Source organism: Anolis sagrei, chromosome 6 (genome assembly GCF_037176765.1).
Source record: "Anolis sagrei isolate rAnoSag1 chromosome 6, rAnoSag1.mat, whole genome shotgun sequence".
In the NCBI taxonomy this organism is placed as follows: Eukaryota; Metazoa; Chordata; class Lepidosauria; order Squamata; family Dactyloidae; genus Anolis; species Anolis sagrei.
Genome location: NC_090026.1, coordinates 43,204,924 through 43,225,382, shown reverse-complemented (window position 1 = coordinate 43,225,382; position 20,459 = coordinate 43,204,924). Strand labels below are relative to the sequence as shown.

Sequence of the window (20,459 nt, the reverse complement as noted above, 5' to 3'; positions counted from 1 at the left end):
ATAGCTGGAGGGCCGCAGTTTGAGCATGTCTGGCCTAGAAGCTTTGGCGTCCCTTCTGGAATTCCAAAGACAGCTGTTGAGCTCAGCTTTCCCTGGACCTCGGTTTTAGTTTCTAGGTGTGGCCAACATCCCGAGGCGCCACCACAGATGGGTTTCAAACCACACCACGAGGCCCTTGAAGAGGTCCCCTTACCAGTGAGATTGAACAACAAGCCAAGAACGGTCCCCAAAAAGAAAGAAGATGAATAAGGACTGAGGAGTCAGCCAGAAGGGCTGTAAACCGATCAACTGAGAAATCTGGACACAGCTAGATCCCATCTCTCCCTTTTGCACAAAAGCCAGTGAAAAGGCGAAGTTAACAATTTCAGGTCTGAATAGGACACGACATTGATCAGGGCCAGAGAGCTTGCTCCAGGATCTATGGAGGGTCTTTTCTTCACTGCGATTCGGACCGATTCACACCCCTCATAGGATACTTCACAAATGCTTCTAATGAATCCTCAAACCCTACGAAGGACCGGTCTCTGTATTTCAGGGTATTCTCGAAGAGACGTGTAAAGCCACGAGGGGAAAAATCGGCGGAGAGATGAGGTCGGGGAGGCACACAGGCATGCTATACCTACGCCTTATTATGATTTGTACGCCAAACGGGAAATAAGACCAGAAAGCAGTTTAAAACCTGGAGAGAGACGACTGCCCGATCTACTTGCTCTATTAGATTCAACCCGGTTTGAACCCGTCTTAACCATTCTAACCCATTCTCATTAGGAGGGTTATTAGACTCTCCAGAGAGGCGGCAGCTGGTGTGCCCTGGGGGGTGGGGGGTGGGGGTGAGGAGAGAGAGAGAGAGAGAGAGAGAGAGAGAGATCAACTCCTGAGCTAAGCAGAAGTGGAATCCGGGCTTGTTTATAGTCAGGTGAAACAGAAGAACGTGGATTAGAACCGGTTCAGCCCCAGTATGAACCAAAAGGAAAGAAGACTTCGACAGGACTGAAAAGTAGCCAGACCTTGGATGCGATTTCAGCACTGGAAACTATGCCTCCCGCCCCAAACTCCAGTAGAGACACTGCCCTAGTAAAAGGAGTGGGCAACCCCCAGAATGGTGTGTTTTGTGTAGGTGACACAACAGGCCACGGTGGGTAAATGGGCTGAAGAGGAACCCACTGACTTTTCCAGAAATGGGCACAGCTGTGTCTGTGCTGGGCAAAGGCGGGAAAGAAAAGGAGTGCGGGTTGGATCTGCCCTTTATGGAACAGGCATCTGAATTTGCAAGTTACTGATCTCGAGCAGACTTCAAGGACAATTCCTAGGAAAATGTTAACCTTGGTTTGTTAAACTGGGAGCAAAGAAAAATATGTGGAAACGGAGGAAAAAAGAAGACCGGGTTTAGGGAGAAAAGATAACACAGCCCAACAAAATAAAATATTATTGGTGTCTTGGTTTTTAGGTCTGTTCAGGCACTGATTCAGAAAATTGCATTAAATAGACAGCATCCGTTCCTTAGATATTGTTTTCAATAAGTAAACAGATTAAGAGTTGTATATATATATATATATATATATATATATGGCATATGTTCTGTATCTCAAAACCCAGAGCTGATAGGGGGAAACTGGTGCCATTTTTAGAATCAGCTGGTCAAATATACCAAGTGATTCTACATTTGAAACACCAAAATGTGTGTTGGCCAGTGTAATGCAGCTTCCTTAAAAGCTACAGTTGTTACTAAAGTAAGGAGGGTGAGAATGAGGGGCTGGCCACTGTGAGATCTTCCTCTGAAGACGTTACTGAAGGTTATAGGTCTGCCAGATGAAACAGCTCGGAGAAGGAAAATGTTCCAGAGAATTCCAGGGGTTTGACTTCCTCTCCCTGGTCGTGTTTGGCCTCGACTTTTAGAAAAGGATGCTCAAAGAGAGTCTTCTGTAAACCTGCTCTTTTCTAGTATCTGCTATTCTCTCTCTTTTCTGTTCCCTGAGGGGACAGCCTGACTGAAAGAAGCAGATGGGGACCATCAGGAACTTCTTTGAGCTTATGAGGCAGGGAAATCCCGAAATCCGTATCAGCGTCATATTTGACTATGCAAGAGGACACCAGCAATCTCCTTCGGCTGAAATAGTATAGGTTTAGTTCGTTTTTTTAAAAAAACCTCTAGCTTTTCTAATTAGGAAGATATTTCTACTAGTTATTCCAGGTTTCACTGTTGCTACTACTCATGCCACAATCATCTGAGAGAGAAGCCGGGTCATCCCAACAAAGCAAAATGTTCTCTGCATACCTTTGAAGCGGGCCTCAAATGTACTCAAGAAAGAACAAACCGTCCCTGCGACCATTACGGGATGAATGAAAGGATGAAACTCGATCACTATATGAGTTGGATCTGATAGTGAGGTCCACACTTGATCGATGGTGTGGACAGCTTCCTTGGTTTTAGAACTTCTTAAGTATCCACCTTGCCTGTTCTGGCCTTGTGGGATCATAAACCCAGCTGGAACTTGGGTTTGTACACAAGATGACTCCTGAACATGGGAGCGGTCCACACAATGTATAAGGCTGAGTTGGGAGTTATCCACTAGTTAAGTGGTGCTGCACTTTGGGGAGCTGTTCCTCATAGGTGTGCGGAACTTGGGAGCTGTCCACATAGCGGTGGTGCTGAACAGAGCAGACTGGCAAAAGCAAGACCTATGGCTCCCTCCGCAGCTGGTCTAGTTCAGCACCACCCTCTTTATGGACAGCGACCAGGTTCTCCCTGCTCTCTGCTGGGCTTGCAGAAACGATTTAAACAACCACCTTAAAAACATCCATCTACCTACCCTCCCCATTGGTACTTCATCGCTAGTCACGACACAGGATCTGATTCTTTGGGTGCCAAAGGGGCTCATTCACCTCACCACGTAGTTGGAGACTTTTGCTTTGATTTTTCCCTCTTCCTTATGACAAGGAAAGTGCATAGGAGAAAGAAAGAGGGTGAGTGAGTGTCGCAAGGAAAATGCCATCTGTCCAAGACAAGAAAACTGCATTAGTCTTTATAAAAGGAGAAGTAGCTCTTCTTCCGCACTCAAAAAAAGTGTGTGTCTAAGGCTGAGGCGGGAGGAGAGAAAGAAAGAGAGAGAGAACTAATATATTTTTAAGTAGGGCTTCACTGTCAGCTTTGAAGCCATTTAAATCGACTCCACCACCCTTAACAACATCCCCTTCCTCTGAAACGTGCCCGGCCAAAATGAAAGAATGGGGTCTCACGCATATATATATCTTTAGAAGGACTTGTTTGAAGTCAACCAGTAAACCTGAGGGAGCCGACATCTAATATTTATTAATTGTCGTCTTAGGACGCGCCTTCATTACAAGTTTGACTAAGATCATAGCTGACTCGCAGCTCTCAGCCCGTCAAAAAAAGTATTCCAGGGCCTTTCAACAAAAGAATCTGCAAATTAAAGCTGGAAATATACCATTGAAGGTGGTGGTGGGGCGGGGGGGGGGGGGAGAGATTTGCGCTCCACCCTTCTGCTTTTTTTTTTGTTTGTTTGTTTGTTTAGGTCTCTAAGCCCTGCTTGCCCTGAAAACCAAACTCTGAAGTTTTGCATGCAAAGCTTCCCTCCCGGTCCCTGGTTTACAGAAAGATCTGGAGAGGGATGCTACAAGTTTCTTTTCTAGAGCGGCTTCACCTTTTGATCTATACCGTGGGGCTCAGGCGTGGCAAGGTTGTTCTATTTTTTGTGTGTCAGGAGCAACTTGAGAAACTGCAAGTAGCTTCTGGTGTGAAAGAATTTGCAAGGAGACATCCAGACGTTTTACCATCCTGGCTTCTCCCATGTCCCCAGATGAGAAGCTGGAGCTGAGAGACGGGAGCTCACCCCGCTTCCCGGATTCGGATTCAAATCTTGACCTTTAGCAGTCCTGCTGGCACAAGGGTTTAACCAATTGCGCCAAGGGGTGGGGTGGGGTGGGGTGGGGGGGGGCTCTGGTTGTTATATTAAGGAAAAGGGATTTTCAGAACCGATAGAAGTGCGAAAGATCATCCATCCTGTAAGCATCTGTTCTTTAAAAAGTACCCTCCCCTCTTCAAAAGGCACTATAGATAATCCGAGAGAGAAAATAGCTCGCTTTCTTTTCAACAAGACTTGGAGAAATCTCTTTTTGTTATCTCGATCATATCATTTCACATAAATATTTATTCATCAACAGAAATACACGAAAAAAAAGCACTTCTGGTGGTGTCTAATCGACATCTCATATTGGCTACAGCTTCTCTTCTCTTTTGTTTGGAAAACGTTGCCTAGTTTTGTTTGTTTTGGGAACATGAATCAGAAATGCATGACCCTTGCTTGAATTAAAAAATAAATAAATGCTGGTATGTAGGAGGTGACAAAGGCCATATTTAAAGATGCGAGGATGGGGCGAAATGTAAGACCTTGTTTTTCCATCCAAAGAAAATCCTTATAGGAACGAGAAAGGAAACATAACTCTGTTGGGGGAAAAATATACCAGTTTGAGTCTTCAGAAGCTGGCGGGTTTTGTTTTTTTTTATATAGAGAGAGGTTTATATAACGGGGTATTGTTACATAAAGGTATACCTCCCGCCCCAACCCATTACAGAAAGAAAAAACTGAGAATCAATTATTTGGGGGGGAGGGAAGAGAGAGAAACCAGCCAACGTAAGTATGAAGCATAATAATCAATGTTCTCTTAACATCACCTTGAAAATTTGCATATTTGCGTTTCCCCCTCCTATCCATGCATAACAAAACATTTTTGCCATTTCATAAAAATCTTTTTTTTCTCACTTTTTTTTCATTAACGTTTTTAAAACAGGTAAAAAACAGCATGACACACAAATTTTGGAAAATAAGTTACTCGGGGTTACAAGGGTAGTTCAGAAAGTCAGTGATTGTTAAATACAAGGGAAACCTACGACAGTCCGTTTTCCCCAAATCAAAAAAAGTGCACGATTCCTTTTTTTTTTCAAACCTCACGGAGTTTCTTGGTCCATATTTCTAATATTTCATATGGAATTTTTTTGTCGTTGTTTTTCCTCCCCCCTCTTTTTTTCCTTTCCCCCCCTCCCCTAGTTTCAGTACCTACTTGCATAGATAAGGATAGAATATATTTATCATCTGTTTGCCCCTTTATTGCTTTTTTTTAAAGTTCTCACTGCATTGACTGAAAGTTTGCAAACATTTGTGTATGTGTTTTGTTTTTGTTTTTTGTAAAAGAGTCCTGAAATAGATCAAATTCCCGGGGATACAGTTGGAAAGCTTTCTCCCCAAACTCCCCCGCTGCCCTTCCCTCATTTTTGTTTTTCAACCGGTTGGATCTTTAAGAAAATAATAGACTAAATACCTATAAGGCATTGCTGGATATAGGCAATCGATTAGGATGCGGGGCAATCCTCTCACCCTCTTCATACACCAGTGTTGTCTTCCCTCCCCTTAACCACACTTCCAAAAAAAATCCTCTTCTTGGTGGTCAAGATCTCCACAAAAACAGTCGACTAGCTATATAGTTTGTATTTCTTTTAAATATAAAATTGCATTCGAGTATATATTGCACCAGATTTCTCTTCCTAGTATTTAAATGGGGGGTGGGGGTTCAAGGGAAAGAGATCAGGGCATCGACCCAATTACTCCTAGTTGAGTCTGGAGCTTCAGGGGGACAAAAGGGTCTTGGATCAGCTTTGTCCACCCCCCCCCCCAAAAAAAAACCCCTAAACACCCAATCGGGGATCCAAGCCATCCAAGTCCCTTACCTCAGTATAAGTGGCTACTCCCTCCAGCTCCAAAAAAGGACGCTGGCCTCAATGGGTTTGTGGAATGGTTAAGGTAAAGGTATCCTGACTAAGTCTAGTCTTGTCCGACTCTGGGGGGTGGTGGTGTTCATCCCCATTTCTAAGCCTACCTTCCGCAGAAACGGTACCTATTGATCTACTCACATTTGCATGTTTTCGAACTGCTAGGTTGGCAGAAGCTGGGGCTAACAGCGGGAACTCACCCCACTCCCCGGATTTGAACCGCCAACTTTTCGGTCAGCAAGTCCAGAAGCTATGGGGTTTAACCCTCAGTGGTGCGGGGGGGGGGGGATAGGAGGGGAAGGGTGTCTTCTAGTTTCATTAGAAGTTGAGCACTTGGTACCGGTTTGAGTTTGTTTCTCCTGCTTGAAAAACCACCCCACTCTTTCCCGCAAAGCCAATCCGCTGGGACTCCTACAGGTGGGCCATGAGGCACATCTACACCCACCACTTAATGCGGGTGGAAGGCAGCTTGAATTATGCTTGGCCGTTCCACTGTGGAGATGATTACATAGGAAATCCTGACACCAGTTGGAGGCCGGGAAGCTGGTTCTACCAAGCTTTCTTTCATGAGCTTTTGTTGGAATTTGTTGTCTGGATGGCCGAGTTTGAAGCTAGATTTGAACTGCATTAAATGGACAGTATGGTTGGGGCCTGTGATGCATAAGGGGTGGGGGTGGGGAAAGGAAAGCACCACCTTGAAACCACAGATGCTTTCTTTCCCTGTCAGGAGCGACTTGAGAAACTGCAAGTGCTCCTGGTGTGAGAGAATTGGAAGTCTGCAAGGACGTTGCCCAGGGGACAGATGTTCTGATGTTTTACCATCCCTTTGGGAGGCTTCTCTCATGTCCCAGCAAAGGGAGCTGGAACTGAAGATCCAGGAATAGGGTGGGAGCCTTTAAGCACTGCCCAGGTCCCATCTATACTGACCATTTCATGCAATTCAAAGCTAGCTTCAGATTGTGGTGGCCAGACAACAAACTCCCACAACCCTGCCATAGATGTGGGTGAAACCTCGGGAAAGAATGTTTCTGGAGGGGGGGGGGAGGGGGGACACAACAACCCAGAAACTCCCACAACACTAAAGAAAGCCCCAAATGTGCATCAGGGAGAGGGCCTTTCCAGTGGCTGCTCCCAGACTTTGGAACTCCCTCCCAAGAGAGACCTGGATGGCCCCATCCTTGTTTGCCTTCTGCAAGCAGCTAAAGATATTTGGGGGAGGATGAAGGCCACACTGCTGGGGTAGTTGTGGGTGGGATTTAAGGAGGATGGTCAGCTTTAAATATAATTTTAGGTTGTATTTATTATATTGGATGAATATTTATGTGTTGTATTTGTTTTCTTTCACATCCTTATTGGATGTATGTATTGTCTAATGCAGTCATGAGCAAACCTGGGCACTCTGGGCGTTTTGGACTTCAACTCCCATAATTCCTAACAGCCTCAGGCCCCTTCCTTTTCTCCCTCAGACACTTAAGCTGGGGCGAGGAGTCCGGCTTGAGGGAGAAGGGGCCTGAGGATGTTAGGAATGGTGGGAGTTGAAGTCCAAAACACCTAGAGGGCCCAAGTTTGCACATGCCTGCTCTACACTATAGAATCAATTCAATTTGACACTACTTTAAATGTCACTGCTCAATGCAAAGGAGCCTGAGGCTGTTAGGAATGATGGGGGTTGAAGTCTAAAAGACCTAGAGGACCCAAGTTTGTCCATGCCTGATGTACACAGTTTGAAACTACTTTAAATGCCATGGCTCAAGACAAAGGAACGGGCCTGGGGCTGTTAGGAATGGTAGGAGTTGGAGTCCAAAACACCTAGAGGACTCAGGTTTGTCCATGCCTGATGTACACAGTTTGACATTACTTTAAATGCTAGTGCTGAATGCAAAGGAAGGAGCCGGAATCTGTTAGGAATGGTGGGAGTTGGGGTCCAAAACCCTAGAGGGCCCATGTTTGTCCAAGAATCTATATTGTCCAAGAATCTATATTGATTCTATATTGTCCAATATAGAATCAATTCAGTTTGGCACTACTTTAACTGCCATAGGCAAAGGAATGGAGCCTGAGGGTGTTAGGAATGGGTGAGAGTTGGAGTCCAAAACACCTGGGAGGGCCAAGTTTGCACATACCTGATCTACACTATAGAATCAATATAGTTTGACATTACTTTAACTGCCATGGCTCAATGCAAAGAAAGAGGCCTGAGTTTGTTAGGAATGATGGGCGTTGAAGTCTAAAAGACCGAGGGGACTCAAGTTTGTCCATGCCTGATATACACAGTTTGACGCTACTTTAAATGCCATGGCTCAATGCAAAGGAAGGGGCCTGAGTCTGTTAGGAATGGTGGGAGTTGGAGTCCAAAACACCTAGAGGGCCCAAGTTTGCCCATGCCTGGTCTAAGCCTTTGAAATCACTGAGTTGTTGTGTGGTCAGAAGAAAATGTTGCTAAGAACAGGGTCATATAGCCCTGAAACCACACAAGACCCCAATCTTACTGGAGTGGTTGCCAGCCGCCTTGAGCCCCCACAAGGCGAAAGGCGGGAGATAAATAAAGTTAACCCAAGCCTCAAACTACAGCTCCAGGATTTCCTATGTAATCATCTGGCCAGTGCGGATGGGACGCTTTGAAGACTGCTGGCCTGGCTGGAGTAGCTGTGCCCCTGGCTCTGGCGTGTGCCTGTGTGTGCGTGTGTCTGTGGGGCCTAGAAACGGGTCCGGGGGAGGAGGGCCGGCGGCGTTAATTGTGGAAGAAGGCGTTGAGCTCCTCGTACATGGGCCCCCGCTCGTGGTGGAGGTGCATCTCGTAAGGCAAAACGTTCTCGGAGTGGAGGCCGCCTCGCATCCCGGCGGCGGCGGCAGCGGCGGCGCCGAAGACCAAGTTGTGTCCGGCGGGGCGCGCCCCGGGCAGGGCGGAGTAGTGCATAGAGTAGTGGTAGGAGTTTTTCTCGTGGTCGGGCGAGGAGTCCGGCTTGAGGGAGAAGTTCCCGTTGACGCAGAGCGGCGGCGGCGGGCTGAGCGGGCCCTCGTACTCGGAGCTGTTGTAGTCCGGCGAGGCGTTGCCGCCGTAGAGGGCCTCGTAGGAGGCGGCGCAGTAGGCGTGAGTCCGGAGCGCGTGGGAGCTGCTGGACCCGCCGCCGCCCGCCCCTCCGCACTGGGCCCCGGAGAGCCGGGCGCAGGGGTAGCCGTAGGGGTGGTGGGGCCCCACGCCGAAGCCCCCGCCGCCCCCGCCGGGCCCCCCGTGGTACCTGCCGCCCAGGTCGGGCCCCTGCTCGGTGAGGAAGTTCCTGGAGTTGAGCTGGAGGCAGCCGGCCACCAAGTTGGTGGTGGGCTGCGAGAGGCCCTTGCACAGCGTCTGCACGTAGGCCACCAGGTCGGGCCGCTTGCCCGAGCGCAGGATCTCCGACAGGGCCCAGATGTAGTTCTTGGCCAGGCGCAGCGTCTCGATCTTGGAGAGCTTCTGCGTCTTGGAGTAGCAGGGCACCACCTTGCGCAGGTTGTCCAGGGCGGCGTTGAGGTCGTGCATGCGGTTCCGCTCGCGGGCGTTGGCCTTCTGCCGCCGCACCTTGGAGCGCTCCAGGCGGGCCTTGGTCATCTTGCGCTTCTTGGGGCCCCGCTTCTTGGGGCGGTCGCCTTCGGCCTCCTCCAGGCCGCCGTCCTCCTCGTCCTCCTCCTCGTCGTCCTCTCCCCCGCCGCCTAGGTCGTGCTCCTCCTTGATGTCGCTCCCTCCATCACCACCTCCTCCTCCTCCCGCGTCGCCATGGCTCTCATTCTTGCTCTTCCGCGGCTCCTCCTTGTCGCTGGCCTCGTCGTCCTCGTCCTCGTCGTCCTCGCAGGCCTCGGCCCAGGCGGAGAACTTCTGGACGTCGGGGATCAGGCTGGGCTCGCTGAAGAGGCGCGTCAACATGGTGGCTGGAGGAGGGAAGGCGCCCCACGCCGAGCGGGAGGGAAGCAAAGAGGAGACAAAGTTATTTCCTCCCTCAAAAGGGGTGTACACACCAAAAGAGGTGTTGGGTGGTTTCCGTGCTCTAGCAGGCGTTTGGCTTGCATCTGTGGCTGGCCTCTTCAGGGGATCTGATGCTTTACCACTATCAGGTCCTCTTAAGATTGTGTGTGTGTGTGTGTCAGAAGCGACTTTAGAAACTGCAAGTCGCTTTTGGTGTGAGAGAATTGGCCGTCTGCAGGGACGTTGCCCCTTCTGGTGTGAGAAAATTGGCGTCTGCAAGGACGCTGCCCCTTCTGGTGTGAAAGAATTGGCCTTCTCCAAGGACGTTAACACTTCTAGTGTGAGAAAATTAGCCCTCTGGTGTGAGAGAATTGGCCGTCTGCAAAGACGTTGCCCCTTCTGGTGTGAGAGAATTGGCAAGGACGTTACCCGTTCTGGTGTGAGAGAATTGGCCGTCTGCAAGGACGTTACCCCTGGATGCCTGGATGTTTGATGTTTTACCATCCTGTGGGAGGCTTCTCTCATGTCCCTACATGAGGAGCTGGAGCTGACAGAGGGAGCTCAACCTGCTCTCCCCAGATTCAAACCACTGACCTGTGGGTCAAACTAGCACAAGGATTTAACCCATTGCGCCACGGGGGCTCCTCTGAAGATGCCAGCCACAGATGTAGGTGAAACTTCAGGAGAAAATGCTGCTAGAACAGGGACACATGGCGTGGAAACCACACAACACCCCAGTGAGTAAACTATATCCAGACAGTGACCGCCTTCCACCTGGAAATCTATGTTCTCAATGTGAAAGACCATATGGCTCGAGAATGCCTGTCCATAGTCATTTATAGACCCTTGGAAGACAATCATACCCAGGCCCTATCTACACTACCATATAAAATCCGGATTTGAATTGGTTCATATGGCAATGTAAAAGGAATATAATCAAGTCCAAAGCAGATGATCTGGATTTTATATGGCTGTGTAAAATAGGGTTTCCACCAGGTGTGATTGCCTGTAGGTAAAAGTAAAGATTTTCCCCTGACATGAAGTCCAGTGTGTCCGACTCTGGAGGTTGGTGCTCATCTCCATGTCTAAGCCGAAGAGCCGGCGTTATCCGTAGACACCTCCAAGGTCATGTGACCGGCATGACTGCGTGGAGCCTATAGAAGCAGTAATAGAAGACAGGGCCCAGATGAGCTTTGGGTGGTGTTTCCAAACTCTGTGCCTTCAAAGTGGATAATTTGGTGGAATTCTTTTAGAAATACTCAATTCTCCCCTCCCTGGGCATTGTCCATCTGCACTGACCATCGAATGCAGTTCGAAGCTAGCTCCAAACTGTGTCCGCCAGGCAAGAAACTCCCATTATTCTGTTAAATGTTTTGAAAGCTTCGTTTCCTTGTTGTTGTCAAAGAAATCCCCACGAAATGTGCCTCTGTGGGTTTGTGTCATCCCCATCCGGGCTTCCAAATGGGTTCAGGCTTTCCTGTGCAGCTCTGGAAACTGCATGCAATGGTCAGCATAGATGGGGCCTTAGGCTGGATCTACACTGCCAGATAATGCAGTTTGAAGCGCATTATATGCGTTATTTTGGCAGTGTGTGAGTCCAGCCTCAGACTCTGCGAATGGCTATCCCCAAGCTTTCCCTTAACTCTGCCTCCAGCCTGATTCTCAGGTTGTAACTTCTCTCTTGTTCCCCTTCTTACCTTCCTGGCTTTTGGAAAAGATGTCACCGCTCCAGCCAAACCAAATGGCGTGTCTGTTACGGTTAGACAAATGAGAGATGCCCTATAACTCCGAATCTCTTTCAGGACTTTCTCGGGGCGTCCATCCACAGAAGGGGGGGGGGGGGGAGGCTTGTTTGCCACAGGGCTAGAAATGTGCCCCTTTTATCCCCCCCCCCCGACCCAATAAAACCAATTGACTCGTTTAAAAGTGTGATTAAAATTAATGGGTGTCTCCTCTCTACTGCTTTCCTCATGAATGAACCAATGTGGGGCTGACTCTCATATTTGGGGGTCTTGCTCCATTGGGTCTCCCCCCACCCAGCTCCTCTCTGCCTGGTTTCCTTGTTGTTGTTGTTGTTGTTGTTGATTTTGGGGTGTGGGGCAGGGCTTTTAAATCCCTTTGGTATATAAATAATTATTGTATTGTCGAAGGCTTTCATGGCTGGAATCACTCGGTTGTTGTAGGTTTTTCGGGCTACATGGCCATGTTCTAGAAGCATCCTCTCCTGACATTTCGCCTGCATCTATGGCAAGCATCCTCACAACCGCTGGGGATGCTTGCCATAGATGCAGGCGAAACGTCAGGAGAGGATGCTTCTAGAACATGGCCATGTAGCCCGAAAAACCTACAACAACCCACAGATTATTATTATTTGAAGCACAACAAGATGAGTCCACAGCAAACAAGATCGCTCTGCTGGCTGTTGTATTGGATCACACGTCGGACACTTCCCAAGTGTCTAGGACTGTGTGATGTATCAGTGAATAATGTGTGCAGATCCCAGTAAGGTGGCCTTTTGCAGCTGGCAAATGGTAATTTTGTCAGCGCCGATTGTGTTTAAGTGCAGGCCAAGGTCTTTAGGCACTGCACCCAGTATGCCGGTCACCACTGGGACCACCTTGACTGGCTTGTGCAGTTTGATCTTTAAATCCTCATATCATGTCAGCTTTTCCAGTTATTATTATTATTATTATTATTATTATTATTATTTGAAACACAACAAGATGAGTGCACAGCAAACAAGATCGTTATGCTGGTTGTTGTATTGGATCACACCTCGGACACTTCCCAGGTGTCTAGAACTATGTGATGTGTCGAATTATTACTATTACTATTACTATTATTATTAGTCTAGCAATATGCATAGCAAACAAGATCACTATGCTGGTTGTATTGAATCACACGTCGGACACTTCCCAAGTGTCTAGGACTATGTGGTGTTTCGACTTATTATTATTATTATTACTATTATTATTATTAGTCCAGCAATAGTGCATGTGTGTATGTGCCTTCAAGTCAATGTGGTGAATCCATTAATTTGACAGGGGTTTTTAGATCAGGATAACTCAAGAGATGGTTTTGTCGGTTCCTTCTGTTAGCCAAAGCACCTGATATTCACTGACAATCTATTATTATTATTATTAATAATAATAATAATAATAATAATAATGATAATACAGCAAGAGGGGTCCACAGCAGACAAGATCACTCTTCTGGCTGTTGTATAGGATCACACGTCGGACACTTCCCAAGTGTATTATTATTGGGTTGTTGTAGGTTTTTTCGGGCTATATGTCCATGTTCTAGAGGCATTCTCTCCTGACGTTTCGCCTGCATCTATGGCAAGCATCCTCAGAGGTAGTGAGGATTCTTTCCATAGATGCAGGCGAAACGTCAGGAGAGAATGCCTCTAGAACATGACCATATAGCCCGAAAAAACCTACAACAACCCAGTGATTCCGGCCATGAAAGCCTTCGACGATGTATTATTATTATTATTATTATTATTATTATTATTAGTCCAGCAATGTGGATTTACCACATTGCCTTCAAGTCCATGTGGTGAATCCATTAATTTGACAGGGGTTTCTTAGGTCAGGAAAACTCAGAGGTGGTTTTGCCAGTTCCTTCTGTTAGCCAAAGCACCTGATATTCACTGACAATCTTATTATTATTATTATTATTATTATTATTATTATTATTATTATTATTATTATTTGAAACACAACAAGATGAGTCCACAGCAGACAAGATCACTCTGCTGGCTGTTGTATTGGATCACACGTCGGACACTTCCCAAGTGTATTATTATTGGGTTGTTGTAGGTTTTTTCGGGCTATATGTCCATGTTCTAGAGGCATTCTCTCCTGACGTTTCTCCTGCATCTATGGCAAGCATCCTCAGAGGTAGTGAGATGAGATGAGTCCACAGCAGACAAGATCACTCTGCTGGCTGTTGTATTTGATCATACGTGGGACACTTCCCAAGTGCATTATTATTATTATTATTATTATTATTATTATTATTATTATTATTATTATTATTTAAAGAGTCTCCCCTTCTCTTTATTTTGGCCTTTTATTGAAACTGGAAATTAGGGTCTTCCTCTACACTTTCCCCCTGAGGCTGAGAGAATGCCCAGCGGGATCTCTCACTTTTCCTACCTATTTCCTTGGGAAACAAAACCAAAACAAACTAAGGAAAGGAAAAGGGAGGCGGTTGCCATTGGGAAGCTGGGGGGGGGGGGGGGAGTTCTCAGGGTCGGAGTCGGATCTCCCCAGCTGTTGCTATTGCATGTTAGGAAAGCCATTTCCATCCCAGGGCGTTTCACTGGGATGGAAATGTTGGGGAACTTGCCGCCTTCCCTCCATCGCAATGCCAGCCGCCCCAACTTTCCCTATTTCCGCCTTTGTGGCTTCCCTCCCTGCCTATCACCTTCCGAGAAAATCCCGAGGACACCTTTCTACTTCTGTATGTTTACACGCAAGGAATACCCCGACTCTTAAGTTATTTAATGTATTGTCGAAGGCTTTCATGGCTGGAATCACTAGGTTCTTGTGGGTTTTTTCGGGCTATAGGGCCATGTTCTAGAGGCATTTCTCCTGACGTTTCGCCTGCATCTAGATGCAGGCGAAACGTCAGGAAAAATGCCTCTAGAACATGGCCTTATAGCCCGAAAAAAACCACAAGAACCTAGTCTTAAGTTATTGTTTTAAACCCCCCCCTTTTTTCCTATTTAAATCGCTATATATACAACCCATTTGCAAAAACAACCACCTATACCGCATCTCTTTTTCTAAATAACGCTCTCCCCACTCCCCAAACCCCACTCCTTGCGAAAATCCGGATCTTTTTGGGCAGTTTTGCGTGCCTCTCTTTTGCAATCGTTTTTGTTTTGTCTGAAAGGAAGGATATGTGTGTGTGGTTTGAGGGGGGGGGGGGGTGTTAAGGGACAAAACTGCACAACCCAACTACTCCCCTTTCCTTTTTTTTCCAACCCCGAGGCTAAAATAAACCGCTTTGCGAGATGAAATGACAATGATGAGAAGCGTTTTTTCACGGGTAATAAATGCTATCGATCCGATTCCATGCTAATGACTTGGGGGCTCTTTAGAAAAACAAGCCGATCATTTGGGTTTTGAACAATCCGATGATCTGGAATTTTTTTAATTGTTGGAGAAGACTGGTCTGGAATGGTTTATTGATGGAGAAGACTGGTCTTCTTGGAAATTTTATGTAAAAAGGGGGGACGATTGAGATGATGCTGGAAAGGCAAACGCACACATACACACATGGTATTGCTACCCAAGACATCATTGATCTACCTACTTATCTAAATGCCTATCTATCTGTCTGTCTGTCACAGAGATAGCATCCCTCCTCCCCAAAAGTCCCCAAAAAGATACAAATAATTGCTATCCCTGACCGAATTGGGTGGGGAGTAAAGGTAAACAAGGAGCTGGACAAGGGTCGCAGGAGTCAACTTGCGACCCCTTCTTTTTAAGTTTCTGCCCCCCTCCCTCCCTCTTTCTTCCCCCCTCCCTCCTTCTCCCTTTCTCTTCTCCTTCCTTACATAACTTACCTCCAAAGCTGAGCGGAGGAATCCTCAAGTCCTCGTACCCCGCATCTTTTGGGAGTAAGGAGGGGAAAGGGAAAAAAAAACACAAAACAAAACAAAAAAACCACAACCACGATGACGGGGGGAAGAAAGGAAGGGGGGAAAACGACTCCTTGAGGTTCAACCCCGTCTCCTTCAGTGTCTTATCCAAAAGGAGGAGGGAAGTGGCACGCTTCGAGCAAGGCAGAGGGGGGTACCAACTCTGATGCCAGACCATATGGCTGGCACGTCATCCGCTGGAGTTATCACATGAGCTGCCTTGATTGACAGGCGCTCGCGTGGAGGGAGATCTCGCTCCCTGGGGAAAGCGGGCCCACCATCTGTCACTCCCTACTCTTAAGAAAGAGAGGGAGAAAAGGAAGGAAGGGAAAGAAAGAGGGAGGAAAGGGAGGAAGGAAAAGAAAGAAAGAGACCCAACCCCTGCCACGTCCAGATCTCCAGATCTGTCTGACAAGATGAAGGGATAGGAAAGGGGAAAGGGAAGGAGAGAAGAGAGAGAAGGCGAGGGGTTTGGAAACAATAGAAGAGAGAAAGGGAGGGGGAAGCAGGGGAAAGAGATGTTGGAAAAATCCCCTCCTCTCCACCATACATACAAGTACACAAATACTCTCTCTTGCACACACACCCAAGCTTCCCTCTGACACATTTCTGCCCTGTGCATAGGTGAGGTTGTATACATGTCACATGCATATACATAGGATTGTTGTAGGTTTTTCAGGTTATATGGTCATGTTCCAGAAGCATTCTCTCCTGACGTTTCACCTGCATCTCTGGCAAGCATCCTCAGAGGATGTGAGGATGCTTGCCATAGATGCAGGTGAAACGTCAGGAGAGAATGCTTCTAGAACATGGCCATATAGTCCAACAAACCTATAACAATACACATACATATACATAGGGTTGTTGAAGGTTTTTCACTGTCTCACTGTGAAAATTTGTATATTTTGGAAGGCTTTCATACCTGGAATCACTGGGTTGTTGTAGGTTTGTTGGGCTATATGGCCATGTTCTAGAAGCATTTTCTCCTGACGTTTCGCCTGCATCTATGGCAAACATCCTCACAACCTCTGAGGATGCTTGCCAGAGATGCAGGTGAAATGTCAGGAGAGAATGCTTCTGGAACATGGCCATATAGCCCAACAAACCTACAACAACCCTATGTATATGTATGTATGTTGTTGTAGGTTTGTTGGGCTATATGGCCATGTTATAGAAGCATTCTCTCCTGACATTTCGCCTGCATCTATGGCAAGCATCCTCACAACTTCTGAGGATGCTTGCCAGAGATGCAGGTGGAACGTCAGGAGAGAATGCTTCTAGAACATGGCCATATAGCCCAATAAACCAACAACAACCCAGTGATTCCAGCTATGAAAGCCTTCTACAATATACACACTTTCACAGTGAGACATAGGCATGGTTTGCAGAAGGAGAAGGGAGAATTGAGAGCGATTTGGGGGGGGGGGGTTCTCAGATCCCCCCCCCTTTCCCCCTCATTCTTCAGCTCTCCATACACTAGGGTTAGGGGCCAGAACCTCCATGAAAGTGAAAATCTGCAAATGAAGAAATTGCTATTTTAAAAAGCTCTCTAGGAATTTCTCAGCTTTCCAGCATGACTCTGTAGTCAATGACTGCTAGAAGGTGGCTATAGAATAACATTGGAGAACCGAGAGATAGAGAGTTGTTCTCTCTAGAAATCTCTAGATCAGGGAAACTAAGGCCCGGGGGCCAGATATGGCCCTCCAAGGTCATTTACCCAGTCCTCACTCAGGATCAACCTAAGTCTGACAAGACATGAAAGCACACAACAACAACAACAATCCTATCTCATCAGCCAAAAGGAGGCCCACACTTCCCATTGAAATACTAATAAGTTTATATTTGTTAAAATTGTTTTTATTTTAATTATTGTATTGTTTTTAAGTGTCTTTTGCACTACAAATAAGATATGTGCAGTGTGCATAGGAATTCATTTTTTTCCCCAAATTATAATCTGGCCCTCCAACAGTTTGAGGGACTGTAACCTGGCACTCTGTTTAAAAAGTTTGAGGACTCCTGCTCTAGATCATCTGGCATGACTTTTTATTTATTTATTTATCACATTCAAAGCAAAGTGGGGGTTGTAATACAAGGGTTGAATAAAAAGTAATACCTCCACCTTCGTAACTCCTCAACAGATGTCACTACTGATATGCAGCAGGTACTGGCTTGTTCAGTAGACTCTCCTCTATAGTTCCATTTTGGCAGAAAGCCTTAGCATTGAATGATTGTGGTGTTAAAATGCAAAGTATGGAACCCTGCACAGACGGTCGGTCAATGTGACTAAAGCAACATGCAGTCACTGCATGCAGTGTGCAGTCACTGAATTCTTGACAGCAGAAGGTGTCACCCCAAAGGAGATTCATCAGAGAATACAAGCTGTTTATGGTGATTGTGTTGATGTGAGTACTGTGCGTAGTTGGGCGAGTAAGTTTAAAGATGTTGAGGTGACACCTTCTGTTGTCAAGAATTCAGTGACTGCACATTGCTTAAGTCACATTGATCGACCGTCTGCGCAGGGTTCCATACTTTGCACTTTAACAACACAACCATTCAATGCTAAGGCTTCCTACCAAAATGGAACTGTAGAGGAGAGTCTACTGAACAAGGCAGTACCAGCCGCATACCAGTACTGCCATCTGTTGAGGAAGGAGGAGGCATTACTTTGTATATTTAAAAACACAAACAAAGTTAAAAACTTGGTGTTAGGCTAAATGTCCTTTGACCTGTAGCTGGCTACTTGGAGTGTCTCTGGTGTTGCTATAAGAAGGTCTTCCATTGTGCATGTGGCAGGGCTCAGGCTGAATTGTAATAGGTGGTCTGTGGTTTGCTTGCCTCCACACTTGCATGTTGTGGACTCCACTTTGTGGCCCCATTTCTTAAGGTTGGCTCTGCATCTCGTGGTGCCAGAGTGCAGTGTGTTCAGTGCCTTCCAAGTCACCCAGTCTTCTGTGTGCCCAGGAAGGAGTCTCTCATTAGTTATCAGCCATGGATCGAGGTTCCGGGTTTTAGCCTGCCATTTTTGGACTCTCGCTTGCTAAGATCTCTGCAGATCTTAGAAAGCTATTTCTTGATTTAAGGTGTTGGTGTGCTGGCTGATATCCGAACAGGGGATTGGCTGGGGATGTCACTGCCTTGGTCCTTTCATGATTGGCTACTACATCCTGGTGGATGTCAGGTGGTGCAATACTCGCTAAATAGTATAATTTTTCCAGTGGTGTGGGGTGTAGAAATCCTATGATAATGTGGCATGTCTCATTAAGAGCCACATCCACTGTTTTAATGTGATAAAACAGCTTTCATATGATAGTATTTTAGTGCCCACTTTTTGCTTGATAGCCAAGCAGTGCTTTTTGTAAGTCAGAGCACAGTCCAGGGTAATTCCTAGATATTTTGGTGTGCTTCAATGCTCCAGTGGGATTCCTTCCCAGGTAATCCTCATAGCTCAAGATACTTGTCTGTTCTTAAGGTGAAAAGCAACTGTCTGAGTTTTAGATGGATTAGTAATCTTCTGGTTTTCCTTGTAATAGGTAGTAAGAGCACCTAAAACTTCAGCGAGCTTCTGTTCAACCATTTCAAAGCTCCCTGCTTGGGGGATGATGGCATAACCGGAGAAAGTTGATGATAGAGTCACATTGTAGGACTTCAAGATTCCTAGAGAAAACACTGAAACTCAAATCTGTGAATAATACAACCTGAAAATGTCAAAACTGGAAATATGGAGGATGATGACTCATTGACCAGGAATACATTTCCATGTCCCCTTCCTGGTCCTAGAAGTCTTACTGCATATCAGCTGAAGATTCCAGACACAGACACAGACAAAAAATCATGGGAAAATGCTGCTAGAACATGGCCACACAGCCTGGAAAGCACACAAAACACCAGTGATTCTGGCTGTGAAAGCCTTCTACCGAAAAACACTGTATTTTGTCTCTATGGGAAAACTACTTTTTCTGCACACAAAAACAATCATGCATTTTTTGTACAGAAAACATATATTCCTCCACAGAAAACACACTTGCTGCATATAAAGGTGTGTGTGTATGGTGGAGGGGTGTGTGCACAAAAAGCTATGTTTCTCTATGCTGAAAAGTACCCCAGAACACTTTGGGATGTTGGAATACTGGGAGAAAATGCAGCAATCAGCATCTTTTGACTACTGAAAAACCTATTTTCAACTCAGAAGTGAATAATGGGAAATATTAGGTGCATCCTTGGCATAGCCATCTTTGAAAGCTGGAGAAGTCCACTCTTGAAAGATAACTTTTTGTTCCTTTGCAATTTCAAAAAATATTTTTTATCCTGCTGAAAAAAAAAGGTTTATAGTACATCTTACAAAAAACAGTTTTTCTGACAGTTCCTGTGCTTAGACTTTTAAGGACCTATCGCAAAAGATAAGCACATTGGTAGGAAGAAGGGAATAGATAGACACAGGAAATACTTGGATGTTAGATAGATTGATCCATTGCTACCCCTTCGTCTATCTATGAGCAACTTCCTGGGAAGTGAGCTAACTCACTGGATTTCTCCCTTTTGAAATAATGGGGATTTCATTCTCTCTACCCCTTCTGTTACTGAGGCCCCTTCTACACTGCCATATAATCCTGATTATCAAATCTGATAATCCCCATTATTTGCTTTGAATTGGATTATATGAGTTTACACTGCCATACAGGCCCGTAGCCAGGATTTTGATTCGGGGGGGGGGGGGGAGGGTGAGTCTGAGTGAAAGAGGGTCTAGTCTAGCAAACCTTTTGTATTGTTACCCCCAAAACCCCCATGCATATGGGATATATTGAGTATGGTGATCAGATCATGATATGAATAAACATAACAGTTTAAATAATGCACCAGTAAGGCCTTCTCGCGGGCCACCATGAGAATTTCGGGGGGAGGGCTGAAGCCCCCAAGGCCCCCCCCCCTGGCTACATGCCTGCTGCCATATAATCTACTTAAAATCAGATAATCTGGATTTTACATGGCAGTGTAGAAGGGGCAATAAGTAAATGTGGAGCCGCTCTGTGATTCAAGAATGTGCTAGAGCACCCTCCAGCATTTCAGATAGACCTATGAGGTGA

At 46.3% G+C, this 20,459-nt stretch overlaps 1 protein-coding gene across 1 annotated transcript; it reads right to left on the bottom strand.

Moving 5' to 3' along the window:
- Positions 1-4,151: 4,151 nt before the first annotated feature.
- NEUROD2 (neuronal differentiation 2) lies at positions 4,152-15,813 on the bottom strand. Its single transcript, XM_060781076.2, has 2 exons — positions 15,304-15,813; positions 4,152-9,688 (listed from the first exon to the last, which is right to left on the bottom strand). The coding sequence occupies exons 1-2, from the start codon at positions 15,554-15,556 to the stop codon at positions 8,517-8,519; spliced, it is 1,425 nt and encodes a 474-aa protein (XP_060637059.2). The 5' UTR covers positions 15,557-15,813; the 3' UTR covers positions 4,152-8,516.
- Between the last annotated feature and the right edge of the window lie 4,646 nt (positions 15,814-20,459).

What these genes read in the sequence shown, in the direction of transcription:
- NEUROD2 (XM_060781076.2), bottom strand. Translation starts at nt 15,556, where the DNA reads ATGGTCTGGCATCAGAGTTGGTACCCCCCTCTGCCTTGCTCGAAGCGT. An exon ending in TCCTCCGCTCAGCTTTGGAG is followed by an intron (nt 9,689 to 15,303) that starts GTAAGTTATGTA and finishes TCCCTCCTCCAG; the next exon opens with CCACCATGTTGACGCGCCTC.